This window comes from Aspergillus fumigatus, chromosome 2, assembly GCF_000002655.1.
Source record: "Aspergillus fumigatus Af293 chromosome 2, whole genome shotgun sequence".
Taxonomy (NCBI): Eukaryota; Fungi; Ascomycota; class Eurotiomycetes; order Eurotiales; family Aspergillaceae; genus Aspergillus; species Aspergillus fumigatus.
The window spans coordinates 2,833,565-2,849,290 of record NC_007195.1 but is presented as its reverse complement, the minus strand read 5'-3'; the positions used below and the strand labels follow the sequence as shown (position 1 = coordinate 2,849,290).

The 15,726-nt window shown below is 51.4% G+C and overlaps 8 protein-coding genes across 8 annotated transcripts; 5 read left to right on the top strand and 3 right to left on the bottom strand.

The window, feature by feature from the left end:
• Window positions 1–80: 80 nt before the first annotated feature.
• AFUA_2G11110 (condensin subunit SMC2) lies at window positions 81–4,306 on the top strand. Its single transcript, XM_750351.2, has 6 exons — window positions 81–234; window positions 298–338; window positions 454–2,611; window positions 2,663–3,037; window positions 3,091–3,764; window positions 3,820–4,306. Exons 1-6 carry the CDS (start codon window positions 208–210, stop codon window positions 4,082–4,084), a joined length of 3,540 nt encoding a protein of 1,179 aa, XP_755444.1. The 5' UTR covers window positions 81–207; the 3' UTR covers window positions 4,085–4,306.
• Window positions 4,307–4,502: 196 nt separating this feature from the next.
• AFUA_2G11100 (CUE domain-containing protein) lies at window positions 4,503–5,465 on the top strand (the record flags this gene model as incomplete). Its single annotated transcript, XM_750350.2, has 2 exons — window positions 4,503–5,028; window positions 5,145–5,465. The coding sequence occupies exons 1-2, from the start codon at window positions 4,747–4,749 to the stop codon at window positions 5,463–5,465; spliced, it is 603 nt and encodes a 200-aa protein (XP_755443.1). The 5' UTR covers window positions 4,503–4,746.
• Window positions 5,466–5,817: 352 nt separating this feature from the next.
• psf2 (DNA replication protein PSF2) lies at window positions 5,818–6,881 on the bottom strand (the record flags this gene model as incomplete). Its single annotated transcript, XM_750349.1, has 3 exons — window positions 5,818–5,926; window positions 5,986–6,578; window positions 6,768–6,881. The coding sequence occupies 3 exons, from the start codon at window positions 6,879–6,881 to the stop codon at window positions 5,818–5,820; spliced, it is 816 nt and encodes a 271-aa protein (XP_755442.1).
• Window positions 6,882–7,104: 223 nt separating this feature from the next.
• Window positions 7,105–9,224, top strand: alg10 (dolichyl-P-Glc:Glc(2)Man(9)GlcNAc(2)-PP-dolichol alpha-1,2- glucosyltransferase). Its single transcript, XM_750348.2, has 3 exons — window positions 7,105–7,960; window positions 8,016–8,153; window positions 8,204–9,224. Exons 1-3 carry the CDS (start codon window positions 7,204–7,206, stop codon window positions 9,151–9,153), a joined length of 1,845 nt encoding a protein of 614 aa, XP_755441.1. The 5' UTR covers window positions 7,105–7,203; the 3' UTR covers window positions 9,154–9,224.
• Window positions 9,225–9,648: 424 nt separating this feature from the next.
• Window positions 9,649–11,506, top strand: AFUA_2G11070 (tyrosyl-DNA phosphodiesterase 1; the record flags this gene model as incomplete). The annotated part of the gene is made up of 4 exons (XM_750347.1): window positions 9,649–10,107; window positions 10,175–10,287; window positions 10,337–10,736; window positions 10,784–11,506. The coding sequence occupies 4 exons, from the start codon at window positions 9,649–9,651 to the stop codon at window positions 11,504–11,506; spliced, it is 1,695 nt and encodes a 564-aa protein (XP_755440.1).
• A 153-nt stretch (window positions 11,507–11,659) lies between these two features.
• On the bottom strand, window positions 11,660–12,565 carry AFUA_2G11060 (acyl-CoA-binding domain-containing protein; the record flags this gene model as incomplete). The annotated part of the gene is made up of 4 exons (XM_750346.1): window positions 11,660–11,776; window positions 11,844–11,909; window positions 11,976–12,237; window positions 12,534–12,565. The coding sequence occupies 4 exons, from the start codon at window positions 12,563–12,565 to the stop codon at window positions 11,660–11,662; spliced, it is 477 nt and encodes a 158-aa protein (XP_755439.1).
• Window positions 12,566–12,789: 224 nt separating this feature from the next.
• Window positions 12,790–13,774, bottom strand: AFUA_2G11040 (putative U-box domain protein; the record flags this gene model as incomplete). The annotated part of the gene is made up of 3 exons (XM_750344.1): window positions 12,790–13,023; window positions 13,095–13,632; window positions 13,692–13,774. 3 exons carry the CDS (start codon window positions 13,772–13,774, stop codon window positions 12,790–12,792), a joined length of 855 nt encoding a protein of 284 aa, XP_755437.1.
• Window positions 13,775–14,524: 750 nt separating this feature from the next.
• On the top strand, window positions 14,525–15,343 carry AFUA_2G11030 (uncharacterized protein; the record flags this gene model as incomplete). The annotated part of the gene is made up of 1 exon (XM_750343.1): window positions 14,525–15,343. One exon carries the CDS (start codon window positions 14,525–14,527, stop codon window positions 15,341–15,343), a length of 819 nt encoding a protein of 272 aa, XP_755436.1.
• Between the last annotated feature and the right edge of the window lie 383 nt (window positions 15,344–15,726).

Below are 15,726 nucleotides of genomic sequence, written 5' to 3'. Positions count from 1 at the left end.
TTACATCATCAACATCATGCACGCTATCCCTATATTAGCAAACCATAAACATGGCAATGGTCGGCCAAACACCGCCGGCGCGAAAACGGTCGGGAGTCTTTTGACGTTTGTTCAGATCAACAACTGCTTAGTCGCAAACCGTCCTTCGCTATCACCATCCCATGCGCTTAGGGTCTAGTTTCTTGGGGCTGGATCGAAGTCGCAGCTATGAGGGTCACAGAGATTGTTATTGATGTGAGTCTTTATTGTCGAGATCGATTGATCAGAGTCGTTTATGGCTGACTTCGTTGCTGATAGGGCTTCAAATCGTACGCTGTGCGTACAGTCATCTCAGGATGGTATGCGCTTCTCCTGTGATGGTTTTATGGATTGCAGGCTGTTGTTTACGGCTATTTTTGGATGTTTAAGGTTTTGTGCCACAGTCGCTGGAAGGGAGCTGACCGTTATGCGCAGGGACGAATCATTCAACTCCATCACTGGGCTGAACGGCAGTGGTAAATCGAATATCCTAGATGCCATCTGCTTTGTTTTGGGAATTACAAATATGTCGACCGTTCGTGCGCAAAACCTTCAGGACCTCATTTACAAGAGAGGCCAGGCTGGTGTCACCAAGGCTAGTGTGACCATCGTTTTCGATAACCGGGATACCGCCAAATCGCCCATAGGCTTCGAAGAGTATGCGACCATTTCAGTTACTCGCCAGATCGTCCTCGGAGGCACCAGTAAATACCTGATCAACGGCCATCGTGCTCAGCAGCAAACAGTACAGAACCTCTTCCAGAGCGTCCAACTGAACATCAACAACCCAAACTTCCTGATCATGCAGGGCCGGATTACGAAGGTCTTGAATATGAAACCCGTGGAAATCTTGTCGATGATTGAGGAAGCAGCTGGAACGCGTATGTTCGAAGATCGACGAGAGAAGGCGGTCAAAACAATGTCCAAGAAGGAATTAAAACTGCGGGAAATCGAAGGTTTATTGAAGGAGGAGATTGAGCCTAAGTTGGAGAAACTTAGAGCTGAGAAGCGAGCTTTTCTCGATTTTCAACAAACACAGAACGACCTGGAGCGGTTGACCCGGCTGGTGGTTGCTCATGACTACCTTCGAAGCGGAGAGCGGTTGCGAGTGACGGGCGAGGAATGCGAGAGCAAACGAAGAAGGATGCAAGCGCTCGAGGAGAACGCCGCCAAGCTCAAGAATGAGATCTCCCATTTGGAAGAGGATATGAAACGGGTCAGAGCTGCTCGTGACAAGGAATTGCGAAAAGGAGGCAAATTCCAGGCTCTAGAGAACGAGGTCAAGTCGCATTCGCACGAGCTAGTCCGGCTGACCACGCAATTGGACCTTAAGAACGCCAGCGTCTCAGAAGAACAAGAGAAGCGAGAAACAGTTAGAAAGACCGTCAAGGATCTTGAGAAAGTTCTCAAGGAGAAGAGGGAGGTCTACGATAAACTACAGGCAGAATATGATGCCGCAAAAGCTGAACTCGACGCCCAAACAGCCGAGGTCGAACAAAAGGAGGAACTGCTTCAGACATTACAGACCGGCGTTGCATCCAAGGAAGGTCAAGAAAGTGGGTATCAAGGGCAGCTACAAGATGCCCGTAATCGCGCCAGTGCAGCGGCAACCGAACAAGAGCAGGCCAAACTTAAGATCGCTCACCTGGAAAAGAGAATCAAAGAGGACGAGCCTCGTGCCAAAAAGGCAAAGCAACAAAACTCCGGGCTCCTTGATGAACTGGAAGGCTTAAGGGCTCAAGCGAAGAGGCTGGAAGCAGAGCTCACAAGACTCGGCTTTGAGCCTGGAAAAGAAGAGGCGATCTACCAAGAGCAGTCGGAACTGCAAAGAGACATTCGAGATTTGCGCGAGAGAGCCGACGGGCTCAAGAGAAAAGTGGCAAATGTCGACTTCACTTACGCAGACCCCCACCCGAATTTCGATCGATCCAAGGTTAAGGGCTTGGTTGCCCAGCTCTTCACTTTGGACAAGGACAAGGTTCAGGCCGCTACTGCCCTGGAAATTTGTGCCGGAGGCCGTCTTTACAACGTCGTTGTCGACACTGCGGAGACTGGTACACAGCTCCTTCAGAATGGCAAATTGCGCAAGCGTGTGACTATCATTCCTCTCAACAAGATCTCCTCTTTCAGAGCTTCTGCGGAGAAGATCGCGGCAGCGCAAAATATCGCGCCAGGCAAAGTGGACCTCGCTCTGTCTTTAATCGGTTACGACGAGGAAGTCACGGCGGCGATGAACTATGTCTTTGGCAATACCTTGATATGCGAGGACGCGGATACCGCCAAGAGAGTGACGTTCGACCCGGCTGTCCGAATCAAGAGTGTCACGCTGGAGGGAGACGTCTACGACCCATCCGGAACGCTGTCTGGTGGTAGCTCGCCCAATTCCAGTGGTGTCCTTGTCACCCTGCAGAAGCTGAATGAGATTACACGGGAAATGAGAAGCAAGGAACGGCGTCTCGCAGCCTTAGAAGACACCATGAGGAAGGAAAAGAAGAAGCTCGATACTGTCCGGGCCGTCAAACAGGAGTTGGACCTCAAGAGCCACGAAATCAAGCTGACAGAGGAACAAATCAGTAATAACTCGTCCTCATCGGTAGGTGGTCCAACAGGGATCTGACTCTGGAGTTCTTCTGACTTTGGGCAGATTATTCAAGCTGTCGAAGAAATGAAATCAAACATCGAGCAGCTGAAAAAGGACATCTCTGACGCAAAAACTCGTCAGGCCGAGGCAATGAAGGATATCAAACGGATCGAAAAGGATATGAGTGAGTTTAATAACAACAAGGATAGCAAGCTGGCGGAATTGCAAGCTACTCTGGATTCTCTCAAGAAGAAGCTTGCCAAGAACTCGAATTCAGTCAAGGCCCTGCAAAAAGAGCTTCAGATCTCGAGGCTCGAATCTGAACAGGTTGGCAGCGATTTGTCGGCGGCAGAGGAACAGTATGCCGAGGCCGAGAATACTCTGAAAGCTCAGATGGAAGAGATCCAGTCCATGAAGCGCGAACAGGCCCGAGTCAAGGTTTGAAGAGTTTACCCATGTATCATCTGTGTTGATCTAATGCCGTTCCTTAGGATGCTCATGACATTGCCCAAGCGCAGCTTGAGGACGAGAGAGCTAAACTGACCGGTTTTGACGAGGAATTGCGTGAACTCGAGGAGGCAATCAAATCGAAGAACTCCCGGATCACCGAAGAGGGACTTGAGATGCAGAAGCTTGGTCATCAGCTTGAGAAGCTGCAGAAAGACCAGCAGGCAGCTGCCCAAACGGTTGCGCACATGGAGGAAGAGCATGAATGGATCGCAGATGAGAAGGACAACTTTGGCCGCCCAAACACACCTTACGATTTCAAGAGCCAGAACATCGCAGAATGCAAGGCTACCTTACGAAATGTCACCGAGCGATTCCAAGGCATGAAGAAAAAGATCAACCCCAAGGTCATGAACATGATTGATAGCGTGGAGAAGAAGGAGGCCGCTCTAAAGAACATGATGAAGACTGTGATCAGAGATAAGCGCAAGATCGAGGAAACCATCATCAACCTGAACGAATACAAGAAGGAAGCTCTCCACAAGACCTGGACCAAAGTCAACGGTGATTTTGGTCAGATCTTTGCAGAGCTACTGCCCGGCAGTTTTGCTAAGTTGGACCCTCCTGAGGGCAAGGATATCACCGATGGCCTTGAGGTCAAAGTGTCTCTAGGCAAGGTGTGGAAGCAGAGTCTGACGGAACTGTCTGGTGGTCAACGGTAAGCTTGACATTGATATGTAAATGTCCGGAGCTGACATGTTAAACGCTTGTAGATCGCTCATTGCCCTTTCACTGATCATGGCACTTCTGCAATTCAAGCCTGCGCCAATGTATATTCTGGACGAAGTTGACGCCGCGCTAGATCTGTCTCACACGCAGAACATTGGTCGGTTGATCAAGACCCGTTTTAAGGGCTCGCAGTTCATTGTTGTCTCTTTGAAGGACGGCATGTTCCAGAATGCCAACCGTATCTTCCGGACGAGGTTCAGCGAGGGAACCAGTGTGGTCCAGGCTCTGACACCGGCTGATATGAAGTAACAATGGTTTCTCTGTTTGTTTTCTCCTGTCTATATTCAAATGCTTGACTGTTGCTCAGGGATATGGTTTTGGGTTGTATTTGGGCTTACTGGGTCGGATATCGTCCGTGATCGGCCATGCTGGATCTCGGAGGTGGTGTTTCTAGGCTGATATATGGTTCTTAGATAAGTCTGATTTGATTACTGGTGATGATGAATGCATAATGATGATTTATTTATTTTTATTTTTTATTTTTATTTATTTATTTATTTATTTATTTTTTTTTTCAATCCCTCAAGATAACGGGTAAATGATGCCAGGTATACTTCCATTCTCCATAGAGCTACGACGTCCCCAATCTTGTGTTGCTCATGGGGCCAATCAAGCCGTCTGTTCCGCTGGCCGGAACAACAACTGTCAGATGTCTCCGAGTTCCGTCATTCTGCCCACCGCCACCCTGTCCCTGTGGGTGAGCATCACTATCTCCGGAATTGAGCGATTGCCTGGCACTCTCATTCAATCGTTTTCCAACGTCAACCCTGACAATTCTTCCGGTGTGCCAAATTATTACCACCTTCACCTTAATACTATCTCTTGGGTTTACCTAGTCACGTCTCGCTTGCAAATCTATCAACCTTGGTCCTATCCGCGGGTCGACCAAATCAGTCATTCAGCCGATAACAATGCCCGAGGAAGAACCATCGCTCAACATCCCGTCGCTGCTCACTTTAGCAGTCGTTTCTTTCTTCGTTATCAGATGGTTCCTTAAGCGCGACGGCAGTTCCGATCCAGGCGCCCCCCGCGCCCGTGGTCGCGGGAACATCGTCGACCCAGCTCAGGTGGAACAGATAGCTCAGATGTTTCCTCAGCTCAGTACTCGAGAGATCATGTGGGACTTGCAGCGCAATGGCGGGAATGTTGCGGCGACTACTGAGCGGATTCTCAGTGGTCGTGGACTGGATATGGTACGTACCGGCGGTTCCCCTATATGTCTATCACCGGCGGATTGTAGACGATGCGCCGCGCGGGCCCGTTTCGATTCTTATTGAAGTGACTGAATCTAATGAGATGATGTGTATAGCCGCCTCCCTCTTTCCAGCCAGCGATCGTTCTACCCTCTACTACTACCGCTCCGACGGCAGCTTCGCAGCCTTCGTCGATGTCCGGGGCTTCCCTAAAGTCGGACGGCCAGGATTTGATTGCCCGATACAACCTCAGCTCGAAAATCAACGCTAGTGACGACGCTACCAGTGATCAATCATCGCAGAAATCGACAAGCGGGTGGTCGCAGAGCAAAGAGGAGCGACAGCGCTTATTACAGAAACGGAGAGACGATATGATTTTGGCAGCTCGGAGGAGGATGGAGCAGAAGCAGCGGCAGGCTGACAATGCGTCCACTTGAGAGGAATTGAGATAAGATTTCATGATCTTCATTTCGCATCTGTAAGGATACTTTTTCGTGGTTCTCTGCTCATTCTTATGCGTGTGGGACATTATCCCATTTCTATTTTCCCGTCCAGTGAAGTTGGGACCTATCGGTTCAATACAGGCACTTTCTTCTGAACAATTTGTCCGTGTCTTTGCAGTCTGAGCGTCGCATGTTGATGGTGTTTGGTGGCAGAATATTTTGCAATTGTCTTGGGGACAATATAGGGTATATATACATTTGAAACTCGTTCAATCGCAATAGCTTGCGCCGTGTGTGTCCTTCCCATAACTCCATAATGCAAGAAAAAAGCGACCCAAAAAGGGCTCTAGAACTCCATCTCGTCTTCATCGTCCTGGGTGGCATCATATCCCCCATTGGCCATCTCCTCCGCCATCTGCTCCCGCCGTGCTTGCTCTTTCGACGCACCGATCTTCCTGGACATGGTGTCAGTTGTTGCCTGTCTCCGCAAAATCAAGTAGGGTGACCGCCGTACCTAAGCCCATCTACGACCCCGGTCACAAATCCTCTCGACTCACCAATCTCCATCGCCCCAACACCCGTGAGAGCCACTCCGCCCCCGCCGGTGGCCGCAGCATCCAAAACGTCCACTCCAGAGCGTATCTTTGCCATTCGCACCTCCCGCAGCTCCTTCAGCAACCGCCGTATCTGGTCCGGATCCACCAGATCGTCACTTGCCGCGTCGAGAAGCATATTGCCTACCTCCAACCAATGGTACGGTAATGATGGAGGCTCGCTGGGATGTGCATTGTCCTGCGCGATGTTCTGCGGTAAGAATGGCGGCGAAGGAAAGTATCGCTGGCCATCCGGCGTATGACGCGCCCTGGCTATCGGTCTCTGTCCACGGTTGCGGTCGCGGACGCTCGGCTGCCCCGGCAGCGGGGGAGGCGGGGAAAATGCATTCTCGTATTCGTGATGTTGCGTTTCAATCTCGAGGATCAGGGAGAGGGGCTCAGGGTGAAGCCACGCGGGCGGGAGGATGTTTGCGCGGCGCTGGCGTTTGAGGAGGAGGGCTAGCCACAGTGGGAGGGAAGCGCGGCGGGGAGGTAGGAGTGGTTCGACTTGTCCCTATTTGGAGGTATGATTGTTAATTAAATTCAGCTATGCTTGTCGAATTGATTTTTCTGTCTGGTTGATGATTGTACAGAGTCCCTGTCGCGCAATGCCGCGACGTGGATCACCCCGCACACACGACATATTCGGGAAGATAGCAATTTCGACGGCGCATCGCAGCAAAGCAGTCGGTCCGCGACTTACACCTAGCAATTCGAGGCCCTCCAATCGTTGACGAGGGAGAATCGTCACCATTTCCATCTCCGCTAGAAAGGCAATCTCCGGGGGCGTGATGCCCCGCGGAAGAGGGAAGGCCATTGATCCTCAGGTTCTGGGATCCAGGGAGAATATGGGCCGATGAAATATTGATGAGCAAGGCCCCTCTGAGAGTGAATTATCGCATCAAATCTCTTTAGAATTAGGGAAATGTATTCTATCCAGTGATGCATACACTTTAGTTCTTTCATCGTCCGTTTTCGGAAATTGTCAAGGTGATGTTTGAACCGTTTGCAATTGAATTATTTACTGGAGCTTGGATAGCTTAAGCTCCATCCACGGGGTTCAATTACTTCGCTTCTCTCCTTCATTCGCTTCATACTAGTGACTTTAAGTCGCCTGTCTCATATGAGGTGTAGACAACATGAGTGCTGTGCGGCCTGTATCAGGCATCTCTCTAGCTGCTCGATATGCAGTTCCTTTTGTGCTCCTGCTGATCCCGCTATGGATGGCCAAGGTGAACACCGTCGTTCCGGATCCGTATTTGGACGAGGTTTTCCATGTCCCTCAGGCGCAGGCGTACTGGGATCATAGGTGGTTTCATTGGGACCCTAAAATCACGACTCCGCCAGGACTTTACATCTGGTCTTACATCCTTTGTGCTGCTGCGCTAGTACTCCGTGGCTCTCCGAAGGAGCTCAACGCTGGAGCCCTCCGTGCTACCAATGTTGCAGCTGCAGCGGTCTTTCTTCCCTGGCGGCTGCAGACTCTTTTGGATGCATTGCGTAAGGTGCGCAATACGCGCCCTTCTGGAGCTTGGCTGAGCCATACGGTGCTGAATATTTGCCTTTTCCCGCCACTGTTCTTCTTCTCCGGGCTCTATTACACGGATATTGTCTCCCTACTTGCGGTCATTGAAGCTTATAATTGGGATATCAAACGTTCTGCGGGATCCTGGTCACTTCTCAAGACGGCAGTTTTTGTTGCGACTGGATTGACCGCTCTTGTTCTCCGGCAAACAAACATCTTCTGGGTGGCCATCTTTCTTGGGGGCCTGCAGGTGGTTCGGAGACTTCGTCAGTCCTCGAAGGCCAGCCAGGCCTCCAGTCTGCTTCAAATCATCCAGAGCGGTTTCAACAATGAACTGTACGACCCGCTTGTGTCGGAGGCCTCCTTCTTTGGTGAGTGTCTCTCCTGGCCGCCTGGATGACGCGTACTCACTGAGATGGAATTTAGACTATGTCAAAACATCAATCTCGCTTGTTTCAGTTGGTCTGAGGAACTTCATCCCGATAATAATCTCAACGGTTCCCTATCTCGTCATCCTTGCAGCCTTTGGTGGATTTGTGCTCTGGAACGATGGAGTTGTCCTGGGTAAGTCTTGTAGCCCAGGCTCTGTGGATGTGTAACTGACGATGTGCTAGGACACAAAGAGTTTCACACAGCAGGTCTGCATCTCTCGCAGATGCTCTATATCTGGCCTTATTTCATGTTCTTCTCTTGGCCCATCCTGATTTTCCCAGTCATCAATCTGGTGCTTCCAAACTCTGTGATACCCGCATTCTTTGACTACGGATTTACCAAAAAGCAAAAGGGGCTTCCCAGAATATGGACGGCCCTGGTCATTATTCCCATCATGCTGGCCGTCGTCCATTTCAACACCATCATCCATCCATTCACTCTGGCTGATAACCGTCATTACATTTTCTACGTCTTCCGTATTCTGCGTTCGCACCCCGCTATCAGATATGCTGCTGTTCCTACTGCCTACTTTGTTGGTGGCTGGGCTGTGATTTCCGCATTTGGATTCTCCACCACCAAGCCACAGCCTCAATTTGTGCCAATCACAAAGTCAAACGAACTGGCTGCTGCTCAGAAGGGGCAGTTGAAGGAGGCTGCCCGCAAGAAAGAGAAGTCTGAACGCAAGTCCAAGTCGAAAAAGGCCAGCCAAGTGACGGCCTCGCCGCCCGCCCAAGATCAGTTCTCACCCGAGGTTCTTGCTCGAATCCAGGAGCACCTTGCGCAGCGTCAGAAGCAACAGCAGGAAGTCCCACGAGCGAGCTTCGTGCTCGTCTGGCTTGCAGCCACGGCACTATCGCTTGTTACCGCGCCGCTTGTTGAGCCACGCTATTTCATCATTCCTTGGGTAATGTGGCGGCTTCATCTACCCCCACAGCCGGTGCCTCTCGTGTACCGCCAACAACGGCCTCGTGATGAGCGGGAGGCCCTGCACGCCGATCTGGCGACTAATTTCTCCTTGTTCATGGAGACGTACTGGTTCTTGGCGATCAACGCCGCCACCGGGTATATCTTTTTGTACAAGGGCTTTGAATGGCCACAAGAGCCGGGGAAAGTCCAGAGGTTTATGTGGTGAAATCAACCGCTTTATTGTTTATCAATCTCAGTTGTGTTAGTACCAGTCATCCGGATAGCATTAGATGGTCTTGTATATAGACTCGAACAGAAGGGTCGTTGTAATATAGAGTACAATATCAAAAAGATTTTTTCATGAAGTTAAATCTCATCGTGAGTGGCCTTACAGTTATATCAGACTGGGACTGTGATTGCGGCGATCTGACATTTCACAGCGGAATATGTTGAGTCGGTTACGAGAAGTGGTTGTCCCATTCCGTTCCAGCCCTTACTTCTATTCCGTGCATCAACTACACATTTGCACACTACATCTGCACCGGAGGTTCTCAAAATATATCGACCTTTGATGGTAAGTTGACGGATTAGCTTGTCGTCTTGTGTCCAATACATTTTGGGCGCCTTATAGTCATCCTCACTCATCACACTCCGCCCACCTCAACTTGAGCTTCGAAATAGAAAGTCAACCAGTTTCATTTCATCTATCACCTACTACGCGATGGAACAAGAAGCCCCTCCGTCCAAAAGGGTCAAATTATCAGCTATTGATCAGCCAGAGCCCACTGAAGCGACTCCGACGGCTGTAACAAATGGCTTGGCGTCGTTGCACAGATCCATCACTCCTCCTCCATCATCACGACCTCGTAGGGAATCATCTGTGCCTCAACGGTCCATTCAATCTACAGAGTCGTCTGGTCATCGACCGCAGTTGATTCCATCTCCCATCCAGCTCTCTCATATCCGGGACCTTTCTGCTGCCTCAGGCAACAATGTCGATACAGTCCGGTTGAAAGATATCCTTGGAGACCCCTTGATCCGAGAATGCTGGCAGTTCAATTTCTTATTTGATGTGGACTTTCTGATGAGCCAGTTTGACGAAGACGTAAGACGCCTGGTGCAGGTCAAGGTTGTGCATGGGTCGTGGAAAAAGGACGCCCCAAATCGGATTCGGATTGAGGTATGCTTCTCCTTTGTTCATCCTCCCAGAGCACTAGCTTGCGTGACCGAGATGTTTACCAGAACAGGAAGCATGCCCTCGATATCCTAACGTTGAGGCGATAACTGCCTACATGCCCGAACCATTTGGGACACATCATTCGAAGATGATGATCCTCCTCCGTCATGACGATCTTGCACAGTATGCGATATACCCATGGAGTCACTTGATTTCAGTGCTGACTGACCAGGGTTGTCATTCATACGGCTAATATGATACCCGGCGACTGGGCAAATATGTGCCAGGCCGTCTGGCGGTCTCCTCTTCTCCCGCTGCGAAAGAGTGGAAGGGAACCAGAAGGCCCTGGCGCCATTGGCAGCGGGGTGAGATTCAAGCGCGATCTTCTCGCCTATCTGAACGAATACGGCGTCAAAAAGACAGGGCCGCTGGTCAGACAACTCGAGCGCTTTGACTTTAGTGCAGTTCGCGCCGCTTTGATCGCAAGCGTCCCTTCCAAGCAGAGGCTCAGCTCTCTGGATTCGCAGAAGAAGACGCTCTGGGGGTGGCCAGCTTTGAAAGAAGCTACTCGCCAGATACCTCTCACGCCGAAGGGGAAAAGCCAAACTGTGCAATCCCATATTGTCACCCAGGTAGGACCGGCCTCGTTTTTATACGATCAAGCTCTGACAACCATTAGATCTCATCCATAGCTTCCCTCGGACAGACAGACAAATGGCTGAAAGACGTTTTCTTCCCTTCACTTTCACCCACGCCCTCCATGGCGAGTATCCCCCAACCGAAGTTCTCCATCATCTTCCCTACTCCTGACGAGATCCGCCGATCTCTGAACGGCTATGGATCCGGCGGATCGATCCATATGAAACTGCAAAGCGCCACACAGCAGAAACAACTTCAATATATGCGGCCGTATCTGCGCCACTGGGCGGGAGACAGTGACAGCAGTAGCTCGACAAGCACCCCCCAACGGGAAGCAGGCCGCCGCCGCGCGGCACCACATATCAAAACGTACATTCGCTTCTCGGACGCAGAGAAGATGGACACGATTGACTGGGCGATGGTGACGTCCGCCAACCTGTCTACTCAGGCGTGGGGAGCGGCCGTCAACAACGCGGGGGAAGTCAGGATCAGCAGCTGGGAGATTGGAGTGATAGTCTGGCCGCAGCTTTTTGTTCACGAAGATAATACCACCGAGCGACACCAGCAAGCGGTTATGGTCCCGTGCTTCAAACGTGACATTCCGCTGCAGCTCCCGGAGGATATGCCAAGATGCGATGTTCTCGTCGGGCTCCGGATGCCATACGATCTCCCTCTGATCCCCTACAAGGCGAACGAAGTCCCATGGTGCGCTACAATTGCCCACACCGAACCAGACTGGCTGGGACAGACCTGGGAGGGGTGACTCTACGACTATGGCCTACATAGTGTATACCACAGAAACAACAACCAAGCTCGTATCATCGCGTAACTTGGATTCATTCTTTATACTCCATATGTAGCGTATATCCTCCCAATTATCATCGCCTCCCACATCCACAACCACACCGTGTGCAATCTACGCACGGGTGCCGTACTTGTTAATCAAATCATTCACCTGCTTGATATACAGCGCCTGAGCCTTCTGCGCACTGATGTGGCTAATCTCCTTCCAGGCATTATACTTGAACTTGGCCTGTCCGTATCATTTAGCCTCCTGCGCCCCTTCCTTCCCACCACCCCAGTAAGAGAAGCGAACATACCTCCATCTGATAGAACGACGGCTCAGCAGGCTTCTCGCCCCTCGCCTGCTTGAAGTACTTGTACAGCTAGGAACAATCAGCACCCTCTCACTCTGTTATACCCAAGGGGGTGTGCAGGGAAAAAGGACATACTCCCAACTTCTCCTCCGGCCCGGGCTCCTTCTCGAGCATCTTAACCAGTTCCGTGGCAAACTCGAAACCGGCCTTCAGGACGGCATCGTTCCCGGCTGCGGTGGCGTCGTCGCCGCCGGCGAGGACGGCGTCAAGCGCAGCCTGCAGAGCGGCCTTGTCGATGGAGGCGGCAGCCGACTGCAGGGCGGGGGTGAATTTCTCCTTGGAGGCAGCGGCGTCGAAGGCAGTGAAGAAGTCGGTAAGGGAGGCCATTGTGTTGTTTCTTTCTGTTTGTTTTATGGACAGCTGATAAAATAGATTGGGTAGAGTGTTCTGTTGTGGCAGCTTGAGATTAGGGGAAGTGGTGTGAGGGGTTGAAAAATAGCGGAGGTGGGATGGATGGTGGGGTTGGACGTGATAGAATCCGTTGGGGCAGCAGGGAGTAAATAAACAGACTTCTTACTACAGTATCAGACTGTGCTACGTCAGAACTCGGCGACTTCTATGTGGCTTGACAAGTCTAGACTAGAATTTATTAGGCGATGCATGTGAATATGTCAGTTGATATGTTCAGCATACAGAATGTAGACATCCGCATTATGCCAAGTCATTCCATCACATGGAAAAAGGACCATGAGAACAGTAACTCAAACACTATGCCAAAAAAATCACACATCATCCATGCACTGTGCAGAATGCCTGCCATCCAAGACGCCATCTAATGCAGAAGAGAAAACAAAAAAGAAAGGCAAAAGAGAGCGGGGTATTCCGCTGGCAACTCATAGAATACACTGGAAGAACAGAATAATCAAGAAAACCACATCAACATCCATATCTACCAGTCTACAGCCCAGCCGTTCTTGTTGAGAAACTCCTCGCACGCAGCTTTCAGGGCATAGTTGGGCCGCAGATCGTTGACGGTCATGGGCACCCGGGTGATAGGGTCCACGCCGGACTGTTCGACGTACTTGATGATTCCGATGCGATCGAAGCTGGTGCCGCTGGGTGTGATAACGGGATCATGCATGATCTCAAAAGTAATCCCGTCAACCAGGTAGTCGGGCACAACCTATAGCAAAGCAAATTCATTAGATACCATCCTCAACAAGGAACACTCTCCCACGAGGAACTGCCACTTACCCTCTCCTGGATATCCCCGTTGGACGCAATGCGGAACGCGTCCCGGACGTTTTGAATATTTTTTTCCGCATCCGCACGGAGCGCCTTCTGATCCTCCACAAACCCCGTCTGCCCGATCTCTCCCTTGTCCAGTTTCGCCTGCAGCTCCGCAAGCTCCCTGTTGAGATCGGCCTCGATCAACGACTCCACCGTCGCCAGGGTATCATTCATCTCCCGCAGCCGGGCAGTCTCCTTCGCAGCCCAGATCTGTTGCTTGGCCCGCAGGACCGTCTTGGACAGATTCTCCGTCTGCGCGCTCTTGGCCGCCAGACTTGCCCGGTAGGCATCAATAGCCACTTCGTACGCCTCCTGCGGGCGCCCCAGGCCCAGGAGCGCCTGCGCGAGGTACCAACAGCTCTTGAGGCTCTGGGTGTTCTTGGGGCCGTATAGCTCAATCGCCGTGCGTGCATCGTGTTCCACGCCTGCCCATTTCTCCAGCCTTATCCGGGTGAGTGCACGGTTCGTGAAAAAGGTGGGTTCGCGCGGGTTCTTCTGGATACTACCAATTCACCTAAGTCAGATCTGCTCGGGCATGACAGGGGCACCGGGGAGAATCACGCTTGAGAGTAGAGCTCCTCCGCACCATTGTAGTCGCCTTCCTTGAAGAGCTGGTTGCCCTTCTCTTTCAGTTCGAAGGACATTGCCGGGTGATCGGATATTCGATGATATATCACAAGTTGATGAGGCGATGGAGTCTATGAATCGGTGGATTGTGATCAGTCAACGCACGTAGTCGGACTCCGATCACGGTGGGGCCGCTCTTCAGGCTTCGCTATCGACTATCGAGGCTGCTCCACAGGCACACGCACGTTGGTCTTGGAGATCTAGAGTAACCGAAAAGAAAAAAGGTCGAGCGTGATGCAATCGATGAATCAACAGACTGAGAGCTATGAGTCGATTTGCATAGTCTGGGGTATCCCGTGGTGAAGTCTACAAAGCGGATCCAGATCCATGAAAACCCAGCAATGATGCCTCACGCTGGAGACGAGGAGCAGGCTGCCGTTATTCATTTCTTAAAAATAATGGATGTTGGACTTGATGTTTGGTTGTCAGTCATTGTGCAAGTGCATCGAAGCCGATGGATTCCCGCGGAATCGTCGAGCGGAGCAGCTGACTCAGCCGGTATACTGAAGCATTCAGATTGAATTGCTTCCTCCTGTGGGCCTACAAGTGTACTGGGTATGTACGAAAGATAAAATCCCAGAAAGTGAATTTTCACATCCTGTAAATATCTTCTATCAACAGGGAAAACATAGCTCGATGGACATCTGACGGGATGTCGGCCTGCCAATTCATCCCAACCAGTCGTGGTATCATTGATTCGCTGGATAACATCGAAAAAAAGTCATGTGTGTATATACGTATAAATCGGTCCAACCGACGGTTTATATATGCGACGAAGGATATGGCTGTCCGTCCCCAATGGACGGCCACAAGAGCCAATCTTCAAGTTCAACGGCCTACTGAGCAGCAGCAAATTCCCGCTCGTAGTCGGTGATGGCCTGGACCTTGGCGGCAGAGGCGCTCTTGGGGTCGAAGCGATAGGTGAGCCATTCGTTGGCGAGCTTCTTGGCCAGCTCAATGCCGATGACACGCTGGCCGAAGCAGAGGACCTGCGCGTCGTTGCTGAGGATGGAACGTTCCACGGAGAAAGAGTCATGAGCGGTCACAGCGCGGATGCCGGGGACCTTATTGGCGGCGATGGCGACACCCAAACCGGTGCCGCAGATGAAGAGACCGCGGTCAGCCTTGCCCTCCTTGATGAGTTTGGCGCCGGCGACGGCAGGGTGAGGATAGGCGGTCTTGTCGGAGGTGGAGTTGACACCGACGTCGGTGATGGACTCGACCAGGGGGTTCTTCTCCAGGGCGGCCTTGATGATCTCCTTGTAGGGCTGGCCGGCCTCGTCACAGGCCATGACGATGCGGAGAGGTTTCAGATCGGTAGACATGATGACAGAGTAGAAGCCAGATGGGAGAAGCAAAGTAGAATGGGTGTGGATAGAGAGACGAGAGACGAGAGGCGAGAGACGCTGATATACGGCGTAGGTCCGATGAAAAGAATCCACTTGAACGATTACCGAAGGGGATTCTGGCGCCTTTTATATCTTTGTCCTGCGAGCTTTTGCTGGTGCTTTTACACCTCCATTCTCGGCTGCACAGTATTGGGGGGCCAGCAGTGGAGACTGTCCCGTGCTTTGGGTGGGTGCTGAACTTCGTCGGGTCGAGTCTCTTGGACGATTGAGTCGTGTCTGCACGACACCTGCGGCCATTGTCTTTTCTGATAGACGGTCTTATAGGATGATGGAGGATGGAAAAACCCCCACAACCCGCAGACGCATTGGTAGAGATGCCATGGACCGTGGTGGAGGGATGAAACGCTTGCGATGCCCCGCAGTGGCGTCACATCCGGTAGGACGGATAACTCATGGATATCGATGCACGATTGTCAGTATTATTTAGTATCCACTACAATTAAAACAGCCGTTCATTCGATGTCGAATGTGTCTCGGATGTCCAGGTTGGATCCTGCAACGTCCACAGCAAATGGTTGTATAGCATATATGAGTTTGTGCCGTCTGCAATATGACGCCAG